The 21012-nt window shown below is 39.6% G+C and overlaps 2 protein-coding genes and 1 non-coding gene across 8 annotated transcripts in view; 2 read left to right on the top strand and 1 right to left on the bottom strand.

Moving 5' to 3' along the window:
* The window catches only part of LOC108609655 (semaphorin 1a), a 179259-nt gene that overhangs the window by 93975 nt on the left and 64272 nt on the right, over nt 1–21012 (top strand). The gene's annotated exons all lie outside the window — the stretch shown is intronic.
* Lsp1gamma (Larval serum protein 1 gamma) lies at nt 2377–5003 on the bottom strand. The gene is made up of 2 exons (XM_018003245.2): nt 4716–5003; nt 2377–4643 (listed from the first exon to the last, which is right to left on the bottom strand). The coding sequence occupies exons 1-2, from the start codon at nt 4923–4925 to the stop codon at nt 2532–2534; spliced, it is 2322 nt and encodes a 773-aa protein (XP_017858734.1). The 5' UTR covers nt 4926–5003; the 3' UTR covers nt 2377–2531.
* Nucleotides 9481–9563, top strand: TRNAL-CAG (transfer RNA leucine (anticodon CAG)). Its single transcript has one exon. It is a non-coding gene; the product is annotated as a tRNA-Leu (tRNA).

Genomic DNA, 21012 nt, shown 5'->3' with positions numbered 1-21012 from the left:
CAAAGCCTGACACAACAACAATATCAACCACAACAACAAGGAATCGTCTTTCGTTTTTCTTTTATTCTGTTCACTTTTCTCTTTCTCTTTTTTTGTTTCGCTCTTTTAGCATGGATGACTCCTTGCCTACTTAGTCCTGGCTGCTGCCTTTGTTATAGCTCGTTCATTGATATCATCAGTTTTTGTAGTTCTCAGCGAGTGAGATATCCACAGGGCAGACAGTGGGCCGTGGGGCTGGCAAAAACTAATGATGGCAGCGCTCAGATATTGGATATTAATTGTTACAAATAACAAGAAGCTGCACTTCAGCCAACAGCAGCAGCAGCATCAACGGGACAGTATCAATTAAAATGACTGAAATAAATTGTAGACACAAAGTACATGGCCAACAAGGCAGCACAGCATTAGACAGACATGCCCAGCTGGATAAGCTCGACCAAGTCGGACGAACGGCTGCTTGTCTGACCAGGGCGCCAGGGAACTATTTCTGATTAGCCACGTTGCCAGGGCCGCAGAGCGCTCGGCATTCATTGGGGGAAAAGCCGAATGAAACGGGCCATAAAATATTGCATGCTGTGCACAGCCTCAAGCGATCCGTTCTAGTAATTGTAATAGATACGTGTATATATATATTTATGTATGAATGTATGTATATATATTTATGTTTCTCATATTGTTTGGCTAAAAGTCGCACCAAAATTGAGGCGAACCAAAGACTCGCGTCAGGCACTTGCACAAAAGTCATTTAGCTGAAATTTGATGCCTTTAACAATGAACGACATCAGCGGGATGAACTTTAATGGATGTTGACACAGAGTATCAACGTTGTTATGATATGATATTGACGGATAGTTCGCTGGAGTTCAATTAAGTTGAAATGCGAAACTCTTTGCTTCAATATTAGTTTGTACTTGAGTGGCTAAAGGTAACGGAATTACATGTCTGAAGGTTGAATGGAACTGTAGCTATTTTGTTGCTCTTTGTTTCTGATTACTGATTTGGTAAAGCTATCGCTGCGCTTCATTATTTTTGGTTAATAATCGCTTTAAATTATAGTTCAATCTTCTCTATAGCTGGCTGGTTTCACTCTACATATACGCCTCTCGCTGTGCTAGCCTTAATTTTCAGATAGATGGACCGTAATCAATTGAACCACGCTCCTTACTCCACACTCCTCACTTTCTCTGTGTGTGTGTGTCTCTATCGCCCTCTGTCTCACACCCACACACAGCAAACAACATTAGGCTCATAACCAAAGAAGGATCCAGCTCAGACCCGCAACCCAAACCCAAAATCCAAATGTGCAATCTGTAATCAGCTGCTGTTTCCAACCGAAAATGCAAATGCGATGGCGATGGCGAATGCGAATGCGAATACGAATTTGACTGCGTATGCAGATGCGATAGATGGTAATAATCGCGTGCTGGCATTGGGTTGGCATAACTGTAAATTATCGTTACCGAATCAGGTTGCCACATCGGCTCAGATAACGCACTGGCAATGGGGCATACTTGTGTCTTGCATGATTCAATTGCGAAATGGGCGGCAATTGGGCGCCACATCAAAGCCGTCGAGCATAACTTCATTTACATTACAATCGGAATGGGCAATCACAAGTCCGTCTGTCTGTGTGAGGGTGTGTGTGGGTGTGTGTGCATCGAGTAACGCACCCGCATTGTTATCGAATTGGCATTGGGGGGGGCGGTGTAAGTCGCCATTTGTACTGGTGGTGCATCAGCCTCTCGTTGTGCCACATTTAACATTTGAACTTTATTATTAGTTTTTGCGGTTGATTTCGATTCGAATGCAATCAGAGAGCAACGACGTTGCAACAGTTTGCGGTACGAATGACACATTAACCAGCATTGCCTCTACAGGCAACCAGAAGGAGCGCAACAGAGATAGCACTTGCCGAGGACAGCCACAGAATCGGGTGGTCGCGCAGTTTGTCTGCCATTCGACAAAAATGGTTTTACCCCAAATTATTGTTGTGTGCAATAAGGCGGCAGTGAAACCAATTTAATATCTCTGCTCTTGCCTGAAGTCGTCTATTAAACTTGTGCACATTAAAGATATGTAATTTATTATATATCAATACCATTTGGTTTTATGAATGAATATATACTTTTTCTTTATAATATATAGTTCAGTTTGGTATCATATACCTAGCGTATATATATTTCTCCCACACTATGTCAACAGCAGACCCAGAATAAAGTTTCAATTGCTTCATTCCATAGAAAATTTTGCGATTACTCAAAAGGTTTTCGGCTAATAAAACAAAACTTAAATATTCATATATTTTTTTAAGAACATTTTTTCTCTTCTCTTCACTGTTATTCTCTGATACTATTCATCAAATAAGAAGACCAAAAATTGTTTATATTCTTGATATACTTTTATTGAAACCTTGGTTTTCATTTCATTTCGCTGTTGTTCTTAGCTTTGAGTTTTAGTTCCTTTTTTTTTGGTTAGATTTTTTTTTGGTATTGCATTACATTGTACTTATGAGCTAAATCGATTGGCGTCTTTTAGTACACAATGGAGTAGTCAAACGTACCGTAGTTGTCATATTTCTGTTCGAAGTACTTGGCGAACTGGTCGACATAGTAGATCTTGACATCCTTGAAGAAGGCGTTGGGCACAAAGTAGCTGTACTCCTCGGCAGAGCGATCGAAGGGATAGCCGAAGGGCTTGCTGTCAACAAAGCGGGTGCCGGAGCCAACGCCGGACTGGTAGGTGTAGTCGAAGTTGGAGAACTGCTCGTAGTTCTCGGTGTAGGGCGAGACAAAGAAGTAGAACTGCATGGGCATGCCCTCCTCCCAGCCACGTGGCAAGACCAGACGATCGGGGAAGGCGTTGTGTGGCTCGCTCAGATCCAATGGGAAGTCGTAGGTGCCCTCGCTGGCCAGCATGACGTACTTGTAGAGCTCGGTGTAGGTGATGCGGTCCTCAGCGGTCCAGGTGAACTCTTTGGAGCTGCGCTTGATGGTGTTCTGGCCGGCAACGAAGGGATAGACAAAGCTGTCGATCTGCACAAAGTTCTGGCTGTTGTACTTCAGTGGGATGACGCGACCGTACTCGTCGAACTTGGGTCCCAGGAAGACGCGGATCACACCCTTCTGCACCTTGTCGGATACGATATTGAACTCAAAGTTGAAGGGCTTGTGGTTGAGGCGGGCCTGGCGGGCGAGGAGAGTCTTGTCCCAGACGAACTTGCCATCGACAAAGGTCATCTTGTCGTTGAGCAGATTGGTGACGTCAAAGTCCACAAAGTCGAAGTAGGTTTCCAGTTTGCTGACGGCCACATCAGTGAACTTGAAGCCTTCATAGGTAAGATCGTTCTTGGTGTAGGGTGCCAGATAGAACTTGAATTTGTAGAAGACATCAGTGAACTTCTTGTAGAAGGAGTAGAAGAAGGGATCACGCAACATGGTCTCGAAGTTGAGGAACACGTTGGGGAAGACCTCGAAATCGAAGTAGTCAACATCAGCGAAGTACATATGAGACAGCACATAGTAGTAGTTGAAGAAGTATTTGTCGTAGGTATCAACATTACCCTGCAGATAGTTGCCAATGAATTGGATGGCCTCGGGCTTGCGGAAATCGATGACAACACCGTCGGCGGTCTTGTAGTAGCCGGTCTCAATCACCTTGTTGATGCGATCGAAGAAGTTCTGGATCTGGTAGAGCATGTCGAATTTGCCGTAGGTCTGGTACTCGAAGTAGTTCTTGCGGTAGCTGTAGCCAATGCCATTGTAGTAGATCAACTGAGGATCATAGCCATACTCGACCTGTTTGTACCAGAAGTACTCTGGGATTTCGCCGAAACCGTTAGCCAAACGCTCCTGGTAGTAGCGGGCCAGAATCTGTTGAACATTGTAGATCCACCATTCTCCGCGACGATCCTTGTCCAGACCGAACTGCTTGCCATCAAGGAAGAAAGCGTAGTCCATGTTCAGATAGTACCAGTAGGCGTTCCAGCCCAAATCTTCGGTGAAGTAGCTCAGTTTGCTTTCAGCGTTGAAGAAGTCAATGTCGCGGGTATAGTCGACGGGCATGTAGAACTTGTAGAGGCCATTCAGTATTTGAGTGTACTTGGGATCCTTGTTGTACTGTGCAACGTTTTCACGGAGGAAGAACTTATCCTCAACGTACCAGTGCTCGCCCAGACCCATCATCTTCCACCACTGCCAGGTCTTCCAGTCCTTGGTGTAGAAGTAGAAGTTGTCGCTGAACTCGCTAACATCCTTGTACAGGATATCCTTGTACTCCTTCTCGTACATGATCAGCTTGCTCCACACATCATAGTCGAACTTCTCGGCATCGTACACGAACTTGCTGTTGAAGAAGTACTGCGGGAAGATCTCATAGATCTGGGGCAGAATGAATCCTTCCAATTCTGGCTTGTGGATGACAGCCAGGGTCAGAGCGTAGACAAACATGCCCTCGTTCACATGGATGCGAGCCCATGCAACGTTGTTAACGAAGGTTGCCCAGTCCTTGGCGTAGTAGAAGAAGTTGAACAAGCCATAAGCCTGCTTGTAATGGGTCTTGACCAGGGCACCGAAGAATTCACCCTTAGGCAGCAAGGCACCCAGTTTGTAGGACTCGTAGAATTTCTCCATATAGAAGTCATACTCCTGCAGGCAGTGCAAAATATGTTATAACAATGGATTCCATTCCATTGCTCGAGCTCGATCTGTTAAACTTACCTTGTATTGTGCCTTGTCAACCACCAGCTTTTGTCCCATCTTGATCCATTCCTCGAACATCAACGGATCCTCCACGCGGTAGAGGATTTCGAAGAAGAACTGTTGCTTCTTCAAGAACTCAGCGTCGGCAATCTTCACCTTTGTTGAGGTGGGCACGCTGAAAGCGGCCACACAGCCCACGAGGGCAAGAAGAACTAATGTCAGTTTCATTCTCGTTGCGTTCACTTCTACTGCTCCGGCTTTGGTATGCTTCAGCTCCAAACACCTAAAGACTGTTGCTCTAACCGTGCTGCAGCTGGGCCTTTTATACCCAATCAAGTCCGGCACTGCACCATATCAGCATCAGACAATTGTCATGACAGAGCCAAAAATAGCAATCATCATAATTTAATTACCAATTATGTGCAGTCCGATTCGCACTTATCACCTACCCCGGCCCTGAATTGCACGCTGGATCAGATGCGATAAGCCCCAGCCGGCAACCCCAAGTGCATAGCTCCTACGTAGTCGCTGCTAATATCAAAGTTGTGTAATCGCTATACGGACTGCAGCATGTCGTGAATAATGATTATAATAAATTTGACACTCGCCGACTTTCAGACGCTATGCGGTGATAATCATAATATAGACACATATTTTATTTCGACTCTGATATAATTCTTGTGGCATTCAGTTGTTGTACGCAAATTTTGAAATGTCATTTTCACGAAAATATTCTAGAACTGTTTCTATGCTGTTTAGAAAGTTGTTTACTGCACATTCTTCATTAGCTGATAGCTATATAGCTTATGTTTTGAATATAACTATCTACTGTACTTTCTATAGCAATATATATATTAATATATATTATTTAAAATTAATTAAATTATAATTAATTCCATTTGCGGGCCAAATAAGTGCAAATGTTTAGACTTTAGGCACATAAGCTTAGTATGTTGTGTTATGTTATAAAATTGTACAGCTTGAATATATACATATATAAATATATATATATATTAGCTTAGCTTAGGCTTGCCTCTCAATACAAATACACAAGAGTTCGCTGCCATCTAAACATACATATGTATGTACATGTGTGCACATATATGTATATTCCATTGTATGAGAATTCTTGTTCGCCTGAAACACCCTCTTCCTCTGAGCAACTGCTGGCATTGCAATGTTCAAGGTAAAGAAATGCGTAAAGTAAGCGCTGAGCAATAACAAAGCGTGAAACAAAACTCAGCCAGTTGTAAGGAAGTCTTCCGGTAAGACCAAAACTCACTCAAATAAATGCGCAATTAATTTTCATGGCGAGGCTCAAGAGGAATTTTCATTTCGTGGGAATACGCTGCAAATTGTTGCCAACTACGGCTTGTACAATAAAATAATAACAAGCTTTCAAGAGGGGCGGGCGGGCGTGGCGTTAACTTTGGGTGTAAAAAACACTACAAAATATGAAAGAAAAGAAAAACACATTTTTTTCTCGCTGCTATAACAAGCGTGTGAAATATTTATATATATATTTACAAAAACGAAATTGTATAAAGTATTTGGCATACCCAGTGTTGAGAGTCTAGCAAGCTGGGTATCTCGTTTTCAGCTGTTTATATGTAGGCTGGGAACGCTTGATTGATAATAAAAATAAATAAATACTTTTTCATTTTTTATGCAATTTTTCAAATTTATTTTACTTAATTATATTCCTTTTTAATTTTTAGCAAATTGCTTTAAAATTCATTATGAAATTCTACTCACATATTTAATTTAAAATATATATACTTTTTTTTTATTTATGTATATACATTTCTATATAATTAAAATTGGCTTTAAATATAATTATAAAATTCCATTTATACAAGGTATTTTATAATCGACTTTCAGTAAATACGCCTCCAGCCAGCTTTTCTATAGTATGCGCGATGTTTTGCTAAAAAGTTTCTTTTTTATTAAAATATTGAATGTTTTTACTTGGGTGTTAGCGCTTACCCCAGCAATGAAAAGTTTGCCATACTTTGAATTTGTTGTTTTGTGTGCTATTCCTTAATTTATTTTTGCTAGTTGAGGCGGCAGCAAAAAAAAAAAAAAAAAAGAAGGAACTGAAACAAAAAAATCAAAATCGCGCAAATGAGCAAAGTTTTCTTCGCCAATTTCTATGCTTCATTTTTTTTCTTTTTTGCCGAGCAAAACTGCAGAATTTATTGCTTTTGAAATGTGGTTGCGCATAAATGTGCAACAAAATGGTGCAAACAGCCAGCAGGCAACAGGCAACAATGCCAAAAAAGGGGAAAAAAGCAGAATAAAAAAAAAACAACATATATAAATTCTTTTATAGGAAAAGGTTGCTGTTGGCTATGTAACCAACTGTGGTCTCTCGTTTGGGTCGAAAGCCGCAACGTAAATGAAATGAAATGAAAAAATGAAATGAAATGAAAAATCCGCACATAATTGCAAATGCGTGAGATATTTTCCAAATGGCAAAATTATGAAAATACTATCACATTTCAGCATTCTGGGGCTCTTCATTTCGCTTTTGGGGCCAGCCTCGACCAAGTTTTTTCGTATTCCACTCAGGTTTGGGCCTTAGAGACATTTTGACGCCTCAATGTTGTTGGGCAACTTTTGCATTGATGGGGGCTCGCAGTGTTTTTTATTTGTATTTCGAAATATTGAAACGCTCAAAACGTGAAGACGTCAGTAAATTAGTTCTAATCTAAGCATTGACCTTCCTCAGTCGCCAGACAGTTGATCACACAAGACTTTTTGAGGGCTGATAAGCCAACAAGTATATAGTTTCGATACTTAAAGTTTTTATTGCTTTATATATATATTTTTAATCACAATGGATTAAACATGAAAGTATGTAAAGTACTCATAAAGTATGTTAAGTATAACAATAATGTGATGCATTTATGTTAAGTGTATATATGTAAAGTAAAGTAAGAAAAGTAGAGAAATGTATTTAAACATTATATATGGATTATGTCTATTAAATTTTAAATGTAAAATATATTGCATATAAGTACAATGGTTAAAAAGGATGCCAAGTGTGAGAAGCGAGATGCATTGAGAAATTAATATATCAACAGGCATTGTTTTTAATAATTATGTATTCATAAAATATACATAATATAATAAAAATAAATTTTAAAAATATCTCTACATTGAAATATTTTCATCATTGACTTTAATGACGTATTCCAACTCCATTCAAAATAATTAAATGCACAGAAAATAATTAAAGTTTGATTTGTGCTTAAAGTGCCTTCAATTGACCGATAAAATCGGCTTAAATAAAACAGAATTCTTATTGTTATTTAGTCTCATATGCGCGCATGTAAACACACAAATACAGATGAAACATGCATGAGCTTTTGCACTTTGCACAGTGGGCCATAGAGGGGCGCGACCCACATATTTAATTGAGTGCTGCTCTTTTATTTAAAATGCAAAATTAATGGCCAGCCACTATATAAATAATACAATAAAACTATTAATCAATGCTTGTAAACTCTCATATTCCAAAGAGGCGTAAAAAAAAAAAAAAAAAAAAAAAAGAAAAACGAAACTGGAATAAGAGAAAATACAAAACAAAAAACTTTGCCCACTTTATAAATTTAATGGAGTTTACAATAGCAGCAGCAATTATATTTCAAAACTTTTTTACAGCCTTTCATTTTTCTGCATGTGCTCCACATACATATGTACATGTATGTATTTATATGTATATATATATATTTGTATGTATATACATGTATTGTGGGCTTTGTATTGTGGGCGTAGCTAGCAGAACTGCTGCCTAGCCAAGATTCACTGAGCCCGAAACATAAAAAGTCTACAGAGAAGCTGCAGTTAGTAGTAGTATGAAAAAAAAAATAAAAAATAAAAAAATAAAAATGCACTACATGACGCTTGGGGGCACAATAGCGCAAAAGTTTCAAGTGGACTCTCCAGTGAGGTAGCTCGGAGGGGGGTGCAATAGAGTGGGGTTGTTTGGGCTCTGTTATATGTGTGCTGGTCGTTGGCATCTGTTCAGCGTTGTGGCACATATTCCACTTTTGCCTTTTATTGCATGCTGTGTGTTGGTTAGCTCTCGGGCTCAGTTGGGCTCTGGCTCTGGGCCCAGGGCTCCTCTTTTACCATGTATTTTCATTGTTTTAGAACAATGTTTCCCATTTGGTTGCGCGACTGACTTTGATTTGCCGTCTCACTTACATACACCCGGGCCAGTTGCCAGTGCCCCCCTGCAGCCTCAGCGCCACCTCCTCAACCACTTCTATTGTAGTTTTATTTATGCTAGTAAAGTAAAAAACGGCATTCTTAAATTTGTAATCATAGTGCTAGATTTTTTCCCACATTGATGGAGACTTTAAAATTTTAAAATTAAAGCTAAAAGCTTTTGAATATAATCTACAACAAAATTTATAATCGTCTATTTCATTAGTATTTTTTTAAGTTATCACAATTACATGTAAATATATAAAAATATAAAATAATTTTTATTCCCTTTGTATTTTTTTTTTTTATGATCAGATATATGTAATTTTAGAGATACAATCTTTAAATGTTTATTTTTAGCAATTTAAAATTAGTTCTTAGTTTTGGAGCTTTTCTTCAAATGTTTTTTTTTTTTTTTACAAACAATTGGTTCACTCTAAAAACTTTTGTAAAGCTTTAAGCTTTCCGCTTATCGTTTTACTGAGTCAGCAGATGTGTTAATTCTTGTCACATGTGAATTTGTTGTTGCTTCAGATTGTGTGGCGCTTTGGTCGGCGATCAGTCAGTAGTCAGGATGGCCGAGTGGTCTAAGGCGCTGCGTTCAGGTCGCAGTCTACTCTGTAGGCGTGGGTTCGAATCCCACTTCTGACAAGATATTTTTTTTTTTTTTTATTTATGAAATTATTTTGCCTTATTTAACTATCAGCTACGATGACACCTAAACCAAAAGTCTCTCAACTTGCTAAAGTAAAACAGTCAGAAACATAGCTCAACCCAGAGCAAACATCAACCGTCAGAGCCACCATTCGTCGTCGTGTTGTTTATTATTGTTGCTTGGCGTGGTTGGGTCGGGTATTTGGCCGCTGGCTCTTGAAAATGTCTGTGAGGCACTTTTTTGCTGTTTGGAGCACATGGCGAGCATTAACAAAGTTTCACTTGAAAATTAAGTTGCTTTTCTGGCTGCTGTTGCTGAGCGAGAATTCAATAAATTTGCTACAGGGCATGTTTGTAGCAGTTTTGCACCACATAGACAAGGCGGGGGGCAAACAAGAGAAACAGAGATAGAAAGAGTGGGAGAGGGCAATGTACAAGCAGCAATAGCACAGGCAGAGCAAACAGCAACAGAAAATTTTTGTGCATGTTTTGTTTTTGCTTGAAAAAAAAATTTTTTTTTCGTAACACGACGACCACGAAACGGAACCCACACCCATACACACAGTGAGAGAAAGCGAGAGAGACAAACGAAAGCTCATAAAATATTTAACTGCAGATACACATACATACACACACGCACATGTCCGAAGGGTCGTTTGAAATCGTAGCATTGCAAAAAAGTGCGTTCAAAAATGTTTCTTTATTCTTTTCTTTTTTTTGTGTCTTTTGCTGCTGCTAACAATAAAAGTTCTCTGAGCGCCAATTTTGTTGCCGCTGTTGTTGTTGTTGTTGCTGTTGCCGGTCGTTTCCTTTGGCTTCTCATTTTCCGCCATTTGCAGCTGTGCCGAAATGCAAACGACGCTCACACTCATGCCCACACACACATATACGCACGCACACCTGCCGCTTCACGAACAGCAAAATATCGAACACCAAAAAGTGTGCTGGCAACATTCCAGGCAGAGGGGCAAGTAGAATGCTTTGTGTGTGTGTGCGCCCACATGTGGCCCGCCCATCCTTTGGCGAACCGAAAAACTGGGTTACAAAGTTTTATTTCCAAATGTTGTTTTGTGGGTGTGGATGTGGGTTTTGGGTGTGAGGGGTGTGAGTATTGGTCCATAGAGGCTATCATGCCCCAGCCAAAGTGAATTTATGCCAAACGCGAATATTTCCATTGATTTTGGCTTCTTTATTGCCATTTTTCGTCCTCGTCGTTGGCATCCTTAAATGTTGTAACAATTGTTTTTTCCCTCAGTCGCATTTTGTTTGCCCGTTCTTTGCCAGCAACTAGCAAATAAATTGTTACCATGTCTAAAGAAAGAAAAAACACAGCTGCAACTGCAACTGAAAAGTTACCAACAAAAATAAAGAAGATTTAAAAAAAAAAAAAAAAAAAAAAAAAAAAAAAAAAAAACGGCAAAATAAATACAAATCAACGTAACAACAACAACAAATTCAGAACTCGGGGGCGCAATATTTATTTTGTTTCTATTCGTAAAGACCTTTCAGCTCGATTATTTAAAGCTTCGCTCGACAATGCTCGCATAGCAATTTATTTGCTCAACTAACAGGATAATATGGACCATGAATTGAGTTCGAAACAAATTGAATAATAATCGGAGAAACGCATTAAGGAAAAGAACATGAATAACATATATTTGGGTTTAAAATATTTTTAACTTGAATAAGTAGCTTTTAATATTATCGTAATATCATAATATAATCAGTGTATCCCTTAATCAGGCACTCCATAGTACAGCATTTTTACTTGATTTCTGTATGACCTATTAATATTTCTTCTTCTATTTATATTCATGCTGATTTTCATTTCTCATCTCTTTACAGGTGTGTATCATTGGCCTAGCAATTATTTGCAAATAATCGCTATTGATTAACGATAACGACTATGATATAGCAAAAATAAACATCTCTACAGATTTATGCATAAATTATATGTGAATATGGGTACTTTAGATTGCTCTGCTGTTAAGAGTTTTCGCTTGCTCTGAAGTAGCACTTAGTATGTAAATAACGGGCCGTTACTTTTCTGTTGCGTTTGTCCGAGCAGTGCTATGCAGTGATAAATAACCGTGCCTGCCGGTAGTCTCTATGCCACATGCCCCATGCCCCATGCCCCATGCCACATTCCACTCTCTTAGCCAGGTTGTCATCTACGTTGGCTTCATCATTGTCTTTGTATTCGTCTCATTGCCGCGAGCACTTTTATCTTTACGTTCAGTTCAGTTTACTTTATTTCTTTTGCTGCTCTAATGCCCCACCACGCCCCGCACCGCACGCACGCCTGGCCAACATCTTGAATATTACAGTTACGTGTGCCGCTAACTGTGTGTGTGTGTGTGTGTGTGTGCGTGTGTGTGTGTAGTCAGCCCCCCAGCCAAAGGCCTTTCTCGTAATATGAAAAGCTTCTTCATGCCGCCTCATACTTCAATATTAAAATGGCGGCACCGACACACACACACACACACACACACACACTGAAATTATGAAAGGGCCGTGAATGCCGCTACGAACTCAAAGCGAATGCTTTTTCACCACTTAAGACTTTGGGCTTCATCGGTTTTTGGCCTTTAAATAAATAAAACCAAAGTCGTTGAGCAGACGCAAAGCTTTCGCATTCGGGCCAGTCAGTGAATGAGGGAAAGGTGAAAGGCGGGAAGGAGCGGGGGCCAAGGGTTGCCTGCTTTGACGATGGCCTGAAAATCCGGCAGCCACAAGTAGCTCAAAGTATTCAGCAACCGCAGAATAATGACAATAATAATAATAATAATGACATTGATGATTTCTATGGCAAATAAAACAAACGCTTTCGCAAATCGAAATCTTTTCGCGGCCCAGCTGCTGACAAGTTAATTCTTAGAAAGCCCCCCACAAACAATTCGCAATGGAAATGTTTTTATTTCACTTTTTATGGAGATTTGTTGAGAAATGTTCCAAAAATATATGGGATTAATAATGATGTCCTCAGGTCATTTTTTGTTTGTGCGCATTTTATTCAGATTTCTATTCTGCTGCACATGGATTCGATTTCTAGTGTTAAGAAATAAATCTATGCTTTAGTATTATTCGCTTTAATCTACTTTAGTTAGTATTCACACTAAATAGTTAGCCAAAAGCTTTAGTCATACTTTGGTTATTTTTGTAAGCTTCAGATTATAGCTATAAGGACTACTTAATGACATCTGTTTCCTGTTTGACTAATCTGTAGCTGGAGTCACATATCTGATGGGTTCCCTACAGATGCAACGCGCTCAATTTCATTAGGGCCAATCGCAGCAGCTAAGCTGCATCGATGCCAATTGGCACCGTGCAGCACCTGCAGGAGCTCCGGCTCAGGCTTAGCACCAGGTGCACTAGCTCGATTTGACATGACCCGCTTTACTTTTGAGCGCGTGCCATGTGAACCACATGATGCCAACGCGAGCTGGCTGGCTGGCTGACTGGTTGGCTGCCTTGTAGCTTGTTGGAATGGATTTCAGGTCCTGGGCTGGGCCGGCGTCCGTTTTATGGGTCATTGGAGCAGCATCAGTGGCAGCCACTGACGTGCTTCTGGCTGTCATACAGGCAATCATTGGACTCGAGCTGATGAAAAGCCAGAGAGCGTGTTGCGGCATAACCTACATGATAATGTCAGTTGACGATGGCACGGGACAGGTTAGTAAATAAGGGCAGAGCACCACTGGCAGTTCAACTCAGCCACAGCTAAGGCGATGCTGTTGCCATCGCCGTTGCCGTTGCCGTTGCCGTTGCCGTTGCTGGAGCTGCTGCTATAGCTGCAGCTGGTTGACAGGCAAACGGCATCATTAAACACGAACAAAGTATCATCGTCGTACTCATCATCAGCAGCCATCAGATGGTATACATAAACTTTAGCACGTGCCAGCCACTCGCACACTGAGCGAAATTACCCAGAAACATATAAAACGAAATGCCAAAGGATTGTCAAATAGTTGGATTAATTGTTAATCAAGTGTTGCAAGTGGATTGGAGTTCACGGAGCTGAACGGAATAAAGAAGCTAATGACAAACAAGAATGTAAGAATTTATACAAGAATGATTCTATGATATGTTTAGTTAGTATAGTTCAAAGTCATTCTCCCATGGAAAGAGTCTTTCATAAAGAGAGGAGACTATTGAGAGGAGAATATTAATTTTGTAATTTTTTTAATTTTGTTTCTATTTTATCTTAGCAAAATTTTATTACATTTATTTTAGGATATGGCAGGGCATACGCTTAACAACAAAATAAAATAAAATAAAATAAAAATAATAATATTAAATAATAATAATAATAATAATAATAATAATAATAATAATAATAATAATAATAATAATAATAATAATAATAATAACAATAATAATAATAATAATAATAATAATAAAATAATAATAACAGCAAAAATAATAGAAATAATTGTAATTGATTATTATTTTTAATTTTTTTATTTTATTATATATTTTTTCAATTCTAAAAACAAATAAAAAAATGAAAAAAAAAAAATTGAGAAACAGAGAAACAAATGAAGAATAGTTTAAATGGCGTATAAATAGCTTATGACCCTACAGTCTCCTGTTTAAAAATTTAAATATGTACAAACAAGCATATGCTTATTCAAGCAGTTGAAGATGATCTCTATTTGACCTTAATACACACATAAACAGGTGTTTATTGAACCATAAGTTAATATGACATGCAAAAAGAGCAACCTCAATCAAGCTTTCAAGCTTTGATTACATTTCAAAAAGAAAACACGATATATACATATGAACATATACATATAAACATATACATATTTATGCGTCTGTTTGTGTGCATGGGAAAAGTCTCAGTGTATTGCAATTCATTTCGTACATATGCTCAGTTTCGTGCTGTGCATATCATAAAGCTCACACATGGCTCAGGAATGGCCTTATGGCCCCACGGCAACGTCTGGCCGTGCTCGAAAGTAGCGTCAATTTATAACGCAATGCAAGTCATTGTTTGATTGTGTGCATGTGTATGTGTGTGTGTGTGTGTGAGTGCCCCAGCTATGGCGCGGCTCAAGTGCCTGAGCCTGATCAATTACACCCACTGACATTGTTAACCCGGTACGAGGACCAAGCCCATGCTGGCATTCATATTTGTGTGTGTGTGCTCAGGAAGGGGGTGGCATATCATTGTCATTGTAATAAGTGACGCGTGTGCTTAGTACACACACACGCACGCACACGCACATAGACCTGTCTGTCTGTCACTGTTTTTGTCTCCATCTCAGCTGGCATCTCTACCTGTTTGCGATTCATTCATGCATGCCTCACTGGCCCAGTTGCGACTGGGTGCGTGCACCTGACATCGCTGGCTATGGGCTCCTCTGGCCATGTGTTTGTTTAGGCACATGTAAAGCATCTTATCTGCGTCGTGTAAATGCTACTGCTGCTGCTGCTACTGCTACCCATTTGGCAAAGCCAGGCCTGAATTATGCGCAAACACACAGCCAATGGGAGAGAAAGAGAGAGAGAGAGCGAGAGAGAGAAAGGTGGATACAACGGGCAAATGCTTTGGCACACATTCAGATGAGTTTTCAGCCAGCTCATGCCGAAAATATCATTTAGTTTCTGTTTGAAGAGCAAGTCATACAGGCGTGAGCTCCTAATGATGCACACGTAGAAAACGTAGAATGAATACGAAAACAAGAAATAAGAGCGAAAAGAACGGAAAAATGAAAATGCATTACGCAAGCTATCAGCAGGCAAACACTTGAGAAATACACAAACAGCCACACATACACAAACACAATATATGCCTATATATATACAAATGTATATATTTTTTACCTTCAGCTGAAGTTCACCAGAGAGGCTCCAGGTGCATATCAGAACGAAATATATCGAAATTCTTGATCAGCTAACGAAATTGAATTATCTCTGTAGCTCTCTTCGCAACTGCAATACAATAGCTTTTAATTTACTGCTGAACTTACTCCCAACACATGCTGACGTGGTAAAAAGTAATTAAATTTATATATTTTAACATCAGGCATTCCTTTTGTCAGCGCAGTGCGCATGGCCAATTTCTCAGCAGTTACTTGGTTCGGTTCCCTTAAATTGGGAAGAACAAAAATGATGCAAGAGCAAGGACTGCTCGACTAGGAGATGCCCTGAGCCCTGGGAGAAGCTGGCCTGCCAATGAATGGGATTGTGTTTCGATTGGTCTATATCATATCATACGATGTAAATGTCATGCTTGAGCGATTTTTATCGATACATAATATGAAATAAGCTGGCTATCGGAAAAAAAAACTCTTACAGTGAATAGTGTGTTGAGCGATAGACAAATGAACGAAAAGACAGATAGAATTCCTAGAATGACTCAGCTCATCCTGCTGATCAAGAATATATAATACTTCATAGAACTTTTCCTCTCCACTCGAGAACCGGATATTCCCTTTTCAATGAGTTCAGGGTATGATATGAAGAAGAAGAGGGACACCTGCCAATTGGTTGCGACAATTTGTTGTCATTAAAGGCTTTGGAGTCGATGGTCTTTGGTAGCAGTTCGCTGCGCGGCTACAAGACTCCACGACTTTGCTATCAGTCTGTCTCTCTCTCAATCTCTCTCTGTCTCTCTCTGCAGTGGACGCCGCGTTCGTTGAGCGTAAATAAATGCAAAATAATACAATAATAATTAAAAGTGCATAAACTACGTAACAGAATCGTGGCGCAGCTGGGCACCGGAATCGCGGAAAGCGCGAAGTGGATCGTGCCGGGTCCTTGGGGCGCCGAACATGTGCCGGCCTTGCGTTTCCACTTGACGTAAGTTGCGTTAATTGCTACATAAATGGCGTGTAGTCCATATCCTGTCTCATTTTGTGGCGACCGCAGGACATGCGGCAGACCCCGAACCTACCGGCTCAACCTTGTTTTCCGCTTGGCCTCGTCTTCACTCACGTCCGCCTCGTTCACTTTCGGCCTAAATGAATTTAAAGGCTTTTATGACTTTTCCTTAACGTCTGTCGATTAATTTCATTTCACGTGAAGCACGTTTGAAACAAGGTTATAATGCGCACAAATGGACGCCAGGTGGCGCATACGCATCAACTCTGGCAGTCAGCTTGATATTTCAATAATTATGAAATATCTGTTCGCATTTTTTGCTTAAAATATATATAAATAAATATAAATAAAAATATGTATAATTTTTTTTTTCATGAACTCAAAATGAAGTTAAATGTGAAAAGCATATGGCACTTAAATGTTTAAAAAATAAATGAAGTGCGGCAGTCTCAGATGAGGTCAGATTTTAGTTACATAAAAAAAGCAAAAAAAAATTCTATCCAACGCTTAAATGTAATTCTCTCTTTTATTTTCATTTTTCTGCCAATTTATGCAATTTACTGTTTGTATTATATAAAAATGTCGTCAATGAGGGAATTTCGTGAATGTAAATATCCAATTACTGGCATCACGCTTTTGGCATTAAGTAGCGACAACCGCAAATTCAATGCAATTATGTAAATAATTGGGCACTCGTCAGAGCGTTCTATGTAGACATACACACATACGTATTTATGTGTATAAATATGTATTTGATCCTTTTTTTTTTTTTTTTTTCATCGAATCAGTTTGTAATGCACAAAGTGTAGATGAATTAAATTTAATTGTCAACGATTTGAAATATTAACGAAGCTTCGATTTCATCGCCAATCTCTGGCCCTGTACTGGGACGTTGGCTGCTTTGGAGCCCCTGGGGGGGCGTGTTCATTAGCACACAATACGAGTAAATTCGATTTGTTTCCATTGTTTGCATTCAAAAATGATTTGTAATTGAGTTTGTTATTGGGTTACGTTTGACAGTAAAAAAAACAAAAAAATAAATAAATAATTTTAAAATATTTAATATACCAATTTTATGATGTATGTGGATAGGAGCTGAGCGCTGATAAAGTTATTATGAGGTCTTGAATGTTAGAACTTACTGGACTATCTAGTTGCTATCGCTCTATAAATTCTGCACAAATATTTAAATGGAAAAGTGCTGAATAAATTATTTGAAGAAGAAGTTGATGAGACAAATCTCTAGCAGCTTTAAGCTGAAGAAAAAATCCTAGGGTATGCTTATAATGAAATTAATGAAATATTCTAATAGTTGTTCAAAAAACCTGAAAGCCAGACCTATAACTAATCCCTAATACACCCTAATTAGATAGTTGTGAGTATTCCAAAAGATTTTTGTGGGCTTCTTCTTCTCTCCACAATAATAATTCATAATAGTTTAATGAGTAAGGAAGCCTTTCAATATCAGAGTTATAAATTAAATTATAATTAAGATATTGAAAGGCTTCATACTTTCCTTAATAGAAACTTTATTTTCTAAGCCCCTACACATACATCTTGAATAGATTTTCTCATTGGTCCTTCCATTTCCTATCGTTATAAATAGTGAATTTTTGTTATATAGGGCTTCCCTTGTTCATTTAAGCTTTCTTGTTCCCAATTACCCTAACCGTAATACCTGTCTTTATTATTCATGGACATTGTGTATGTCATCCGAAGTACGGCAATTACCGGTTGACAGTGTCCGAAGGGTGTTTCAGTCGATTCGGTTATAGTTTAGGCCAAAGCCAATAGCCCAAAAGCATGAGAGTCGACAGCAAATCGAAAGCTGCTATCAAGATGCAAGCAGCAGCAGCAGCAGCAGAAAAAGGAATGAAAATTTCTTGGACTGTGACTGAGACGAAGATTGGCACATCAATTCGAAAAGGCAACCATACACAATGAGAAAATAGCAAAGCTGAAATCCAAAGCAAAAGCAAAAGCAAAGCCAAAGCAAAAGCCAAAGCAAATCAAACAAACAGAGGTGGCGCGTGGGTTGGGAGGCGCTGAATGAGCTAACGATAAGCCTGTGGCCTATGTTGCCTCAGAGATAAGACACTGTACCCCAGCATCGGGAGGGACGACGGCGTCGATTTCTGATTTCATTTCGTTTACTGGGGGCTCTATGTCTGAGTGAATCTCTTTTGCATTTCGCTCGCTTTTCTTTTTTCTTTTTTTTTCGAGTTTGTTTGGATTCTACATATTTTTGTTTTTTTCATTATGTTTCTGATGTTTGGCTTGTGCTCTGCATTTCTTGCTGGTGCTTCTGTATGTGTATGTGTATGTGTGTGAGTGTGTCCCGGCGTTCATTTCAATTAAATGCAAATCTCGGCTGGGATTTTTCCCATTGAACGCCGCCTGGCCAAGGCATAGAGCTCAACGGCAACAGCAGCAGCCGCCACGGAACATGGACAGGAAGTTGGTCTGGTCGGCTCTGTGGATGGCGCGCTGCAGAAATCGTGGAATGTTTTTCACGCATCGCCGCATTTTGTTTTCCGGCAGAATCTCTCCCTGCATCCCATCCACTGCCAGAGCCAGAGCCAGGGCCATTGCCATTGTCATCGTCATTTTTTTTTTTTCGGTTTCGACTATATAATTTGTATGTGACGCCGCCGCCATTGCCGTTGATTTCTCATGGCCAGCAGCCAAAAACGAGCCATATCGCATTTCGAAAGCCGCTTATAATAAATGAATACTTACCGAGGCATCGCTCACCGCTGCTGCTGCTGCGTGTATAATTTCAACAAATAATTTATAGTTTATTTATTGCATGCGAAATTGTTATCAATGCTCGGCCAATGCGGCTATGAAATATATAATATATATATATACATAAATATATAATTGTATCAATTTTAAAATATTCACACAGTAGTTCTTTAATGGCAAATGAAAATTTCCGTTGAATTCTAAATAAAACCATTCAATTAGCTAGCTCTAGTCGTAGTCCTCTCTAACTTATCTACCCAACTTTTCTGTTAACTTTTTATAGTTTACTTGCAAGCTGCAGTTGCGTCCATTAAGGTAACTTTCATTATTTAGTATTTTGTTGCAGTTGTCTTCTTCTTCTTCTACTTTTTTGGGCGAGACTCTAGCTGGAGTGCAACATTTTGCCTGCACTTATAAAGTATTTGCATTTTTAATGCTCCACTGTCTTTTTGCAGCTTCCACGACTTGGTCAACTCATTCGCATCAAGGTGTGGCAGACGTACCTGGCCCCACCTGAATGCGCATATTTATGATACTCAGTCCGTGCACTGTCCGGGCGCTGCACTTGAGTAAATATTTCCTTTTCCGCTCGTGAATGTTGCGGTTGCTGCTCAACGCACGCCCGCCATAAAAATAAAAAATTCATTACGAAATATTTAATAATCAGCTTATCTAGCTAGCACTGAGTAAATTGTATGAAAATCTCTGGGTCCCTAAGAGTAAGAGTGCTGCTCTGCATCCATTTGAAAGGCCAAACCCATTCAGTGCTCGATTCTGTCATACATCATAAGGCGTGCGATCTTTGCGTTGTCACGTTTTGGCTCTCCGGATTCCACTGGCATGAGAAAGTCAAACATGGACACGTTGTCGCCATTGTTGCCGCAATGTAAAATTCTCACAGGGCAGTCAACACACACACACACACACAGACAGCGAGAGAGAGAGGGTCCTAGAGCTGCGGCTCGACTGTCCGGCATTTGTAGATTCCGAATGCCGGAATTCACGTTTATTTTCGTTGAATTTGCATAATTTGGAGCGGCAGGCCCGACTGTCAGCCAGTTGATTAAAGTGATAGACTCTGTCAGGTCCTTGCCTTCGTTCACTCTATATATATATTATATATATATATATATTTTTTTTTTTTATTATTATATTTTTTTTTTCCTGTTGGCTTTCGCTTCGCTGCTTTCTGAATCGTCTGGCGGATTCGGTTCGGTCTACTGCGTCTTTGTTCAAATACAACTGAATGTCGAGCGGGAGCCGGGGCGGTAGGGAACTGGGGCCACAGGCTCGGGGCTCTGAGTTTGGGGTTTGGGCACGTGTTGAGCTGCAGTTTACTTTGGCGTTGCATACATTTTGAAAGTCAAGGTAAATATTAGATTTTTCGCTGTTTGCTGGCCGAAATGTGTGCGTGTGTGTGGATGTGTGGATGTGGGTGTGCCGTGTTGTGTATGTAGGTAAAACAAATATTAGCTTACAATTTGGGGGCTTACACAGTTAGCTGGGTCGACGAAAAGGCCTGCGGTAGCATTAAACATAACTTATGTGCGACGGCGACTCTATATGCAAAATAACAATTGTGTGTGTGTGTGTGTGGGCTTGGAATGCTTCTGGGTTTACAATCAGAAAGTTTGCTGGGAAGTAAAGAATGAAAGCTTTAACAATTAACTGAATGAAAGGGAATAATACACTGATTGTGTCGAGAAAGCCAAGTTTTGAAAGCAGTTGTTCAGTGAGAGCGTATACATGAGACAATACGATATCTTAGTTAGACTATATGTATCAGCTATAGTAATATACCTCTCTCTCACTCTATATCTCTGTATTTCTCCCTCTCAATCTCTTTCTGTCTTCTTCTCTAACTCTT

This window comes from Drosophila arizonae, chromosome 3, assembly GCF_054131065.1.
Source record: "Drosophila arizonae isolate 15081-1271.41 chromosome 3, UAZ_ARI_1.0, whole genome shotgun sequence".
Taxonomy (NCBI): domain Eukaryota; kingdom Metazoa; phylum Arthropoda; class Insecta; order Diptera; family Drosophilidae; genus Drosophila; species Drosophila arizonae.
This window is presented reverse-complemented; position numbering and strand designations above follow the sequence as displayed.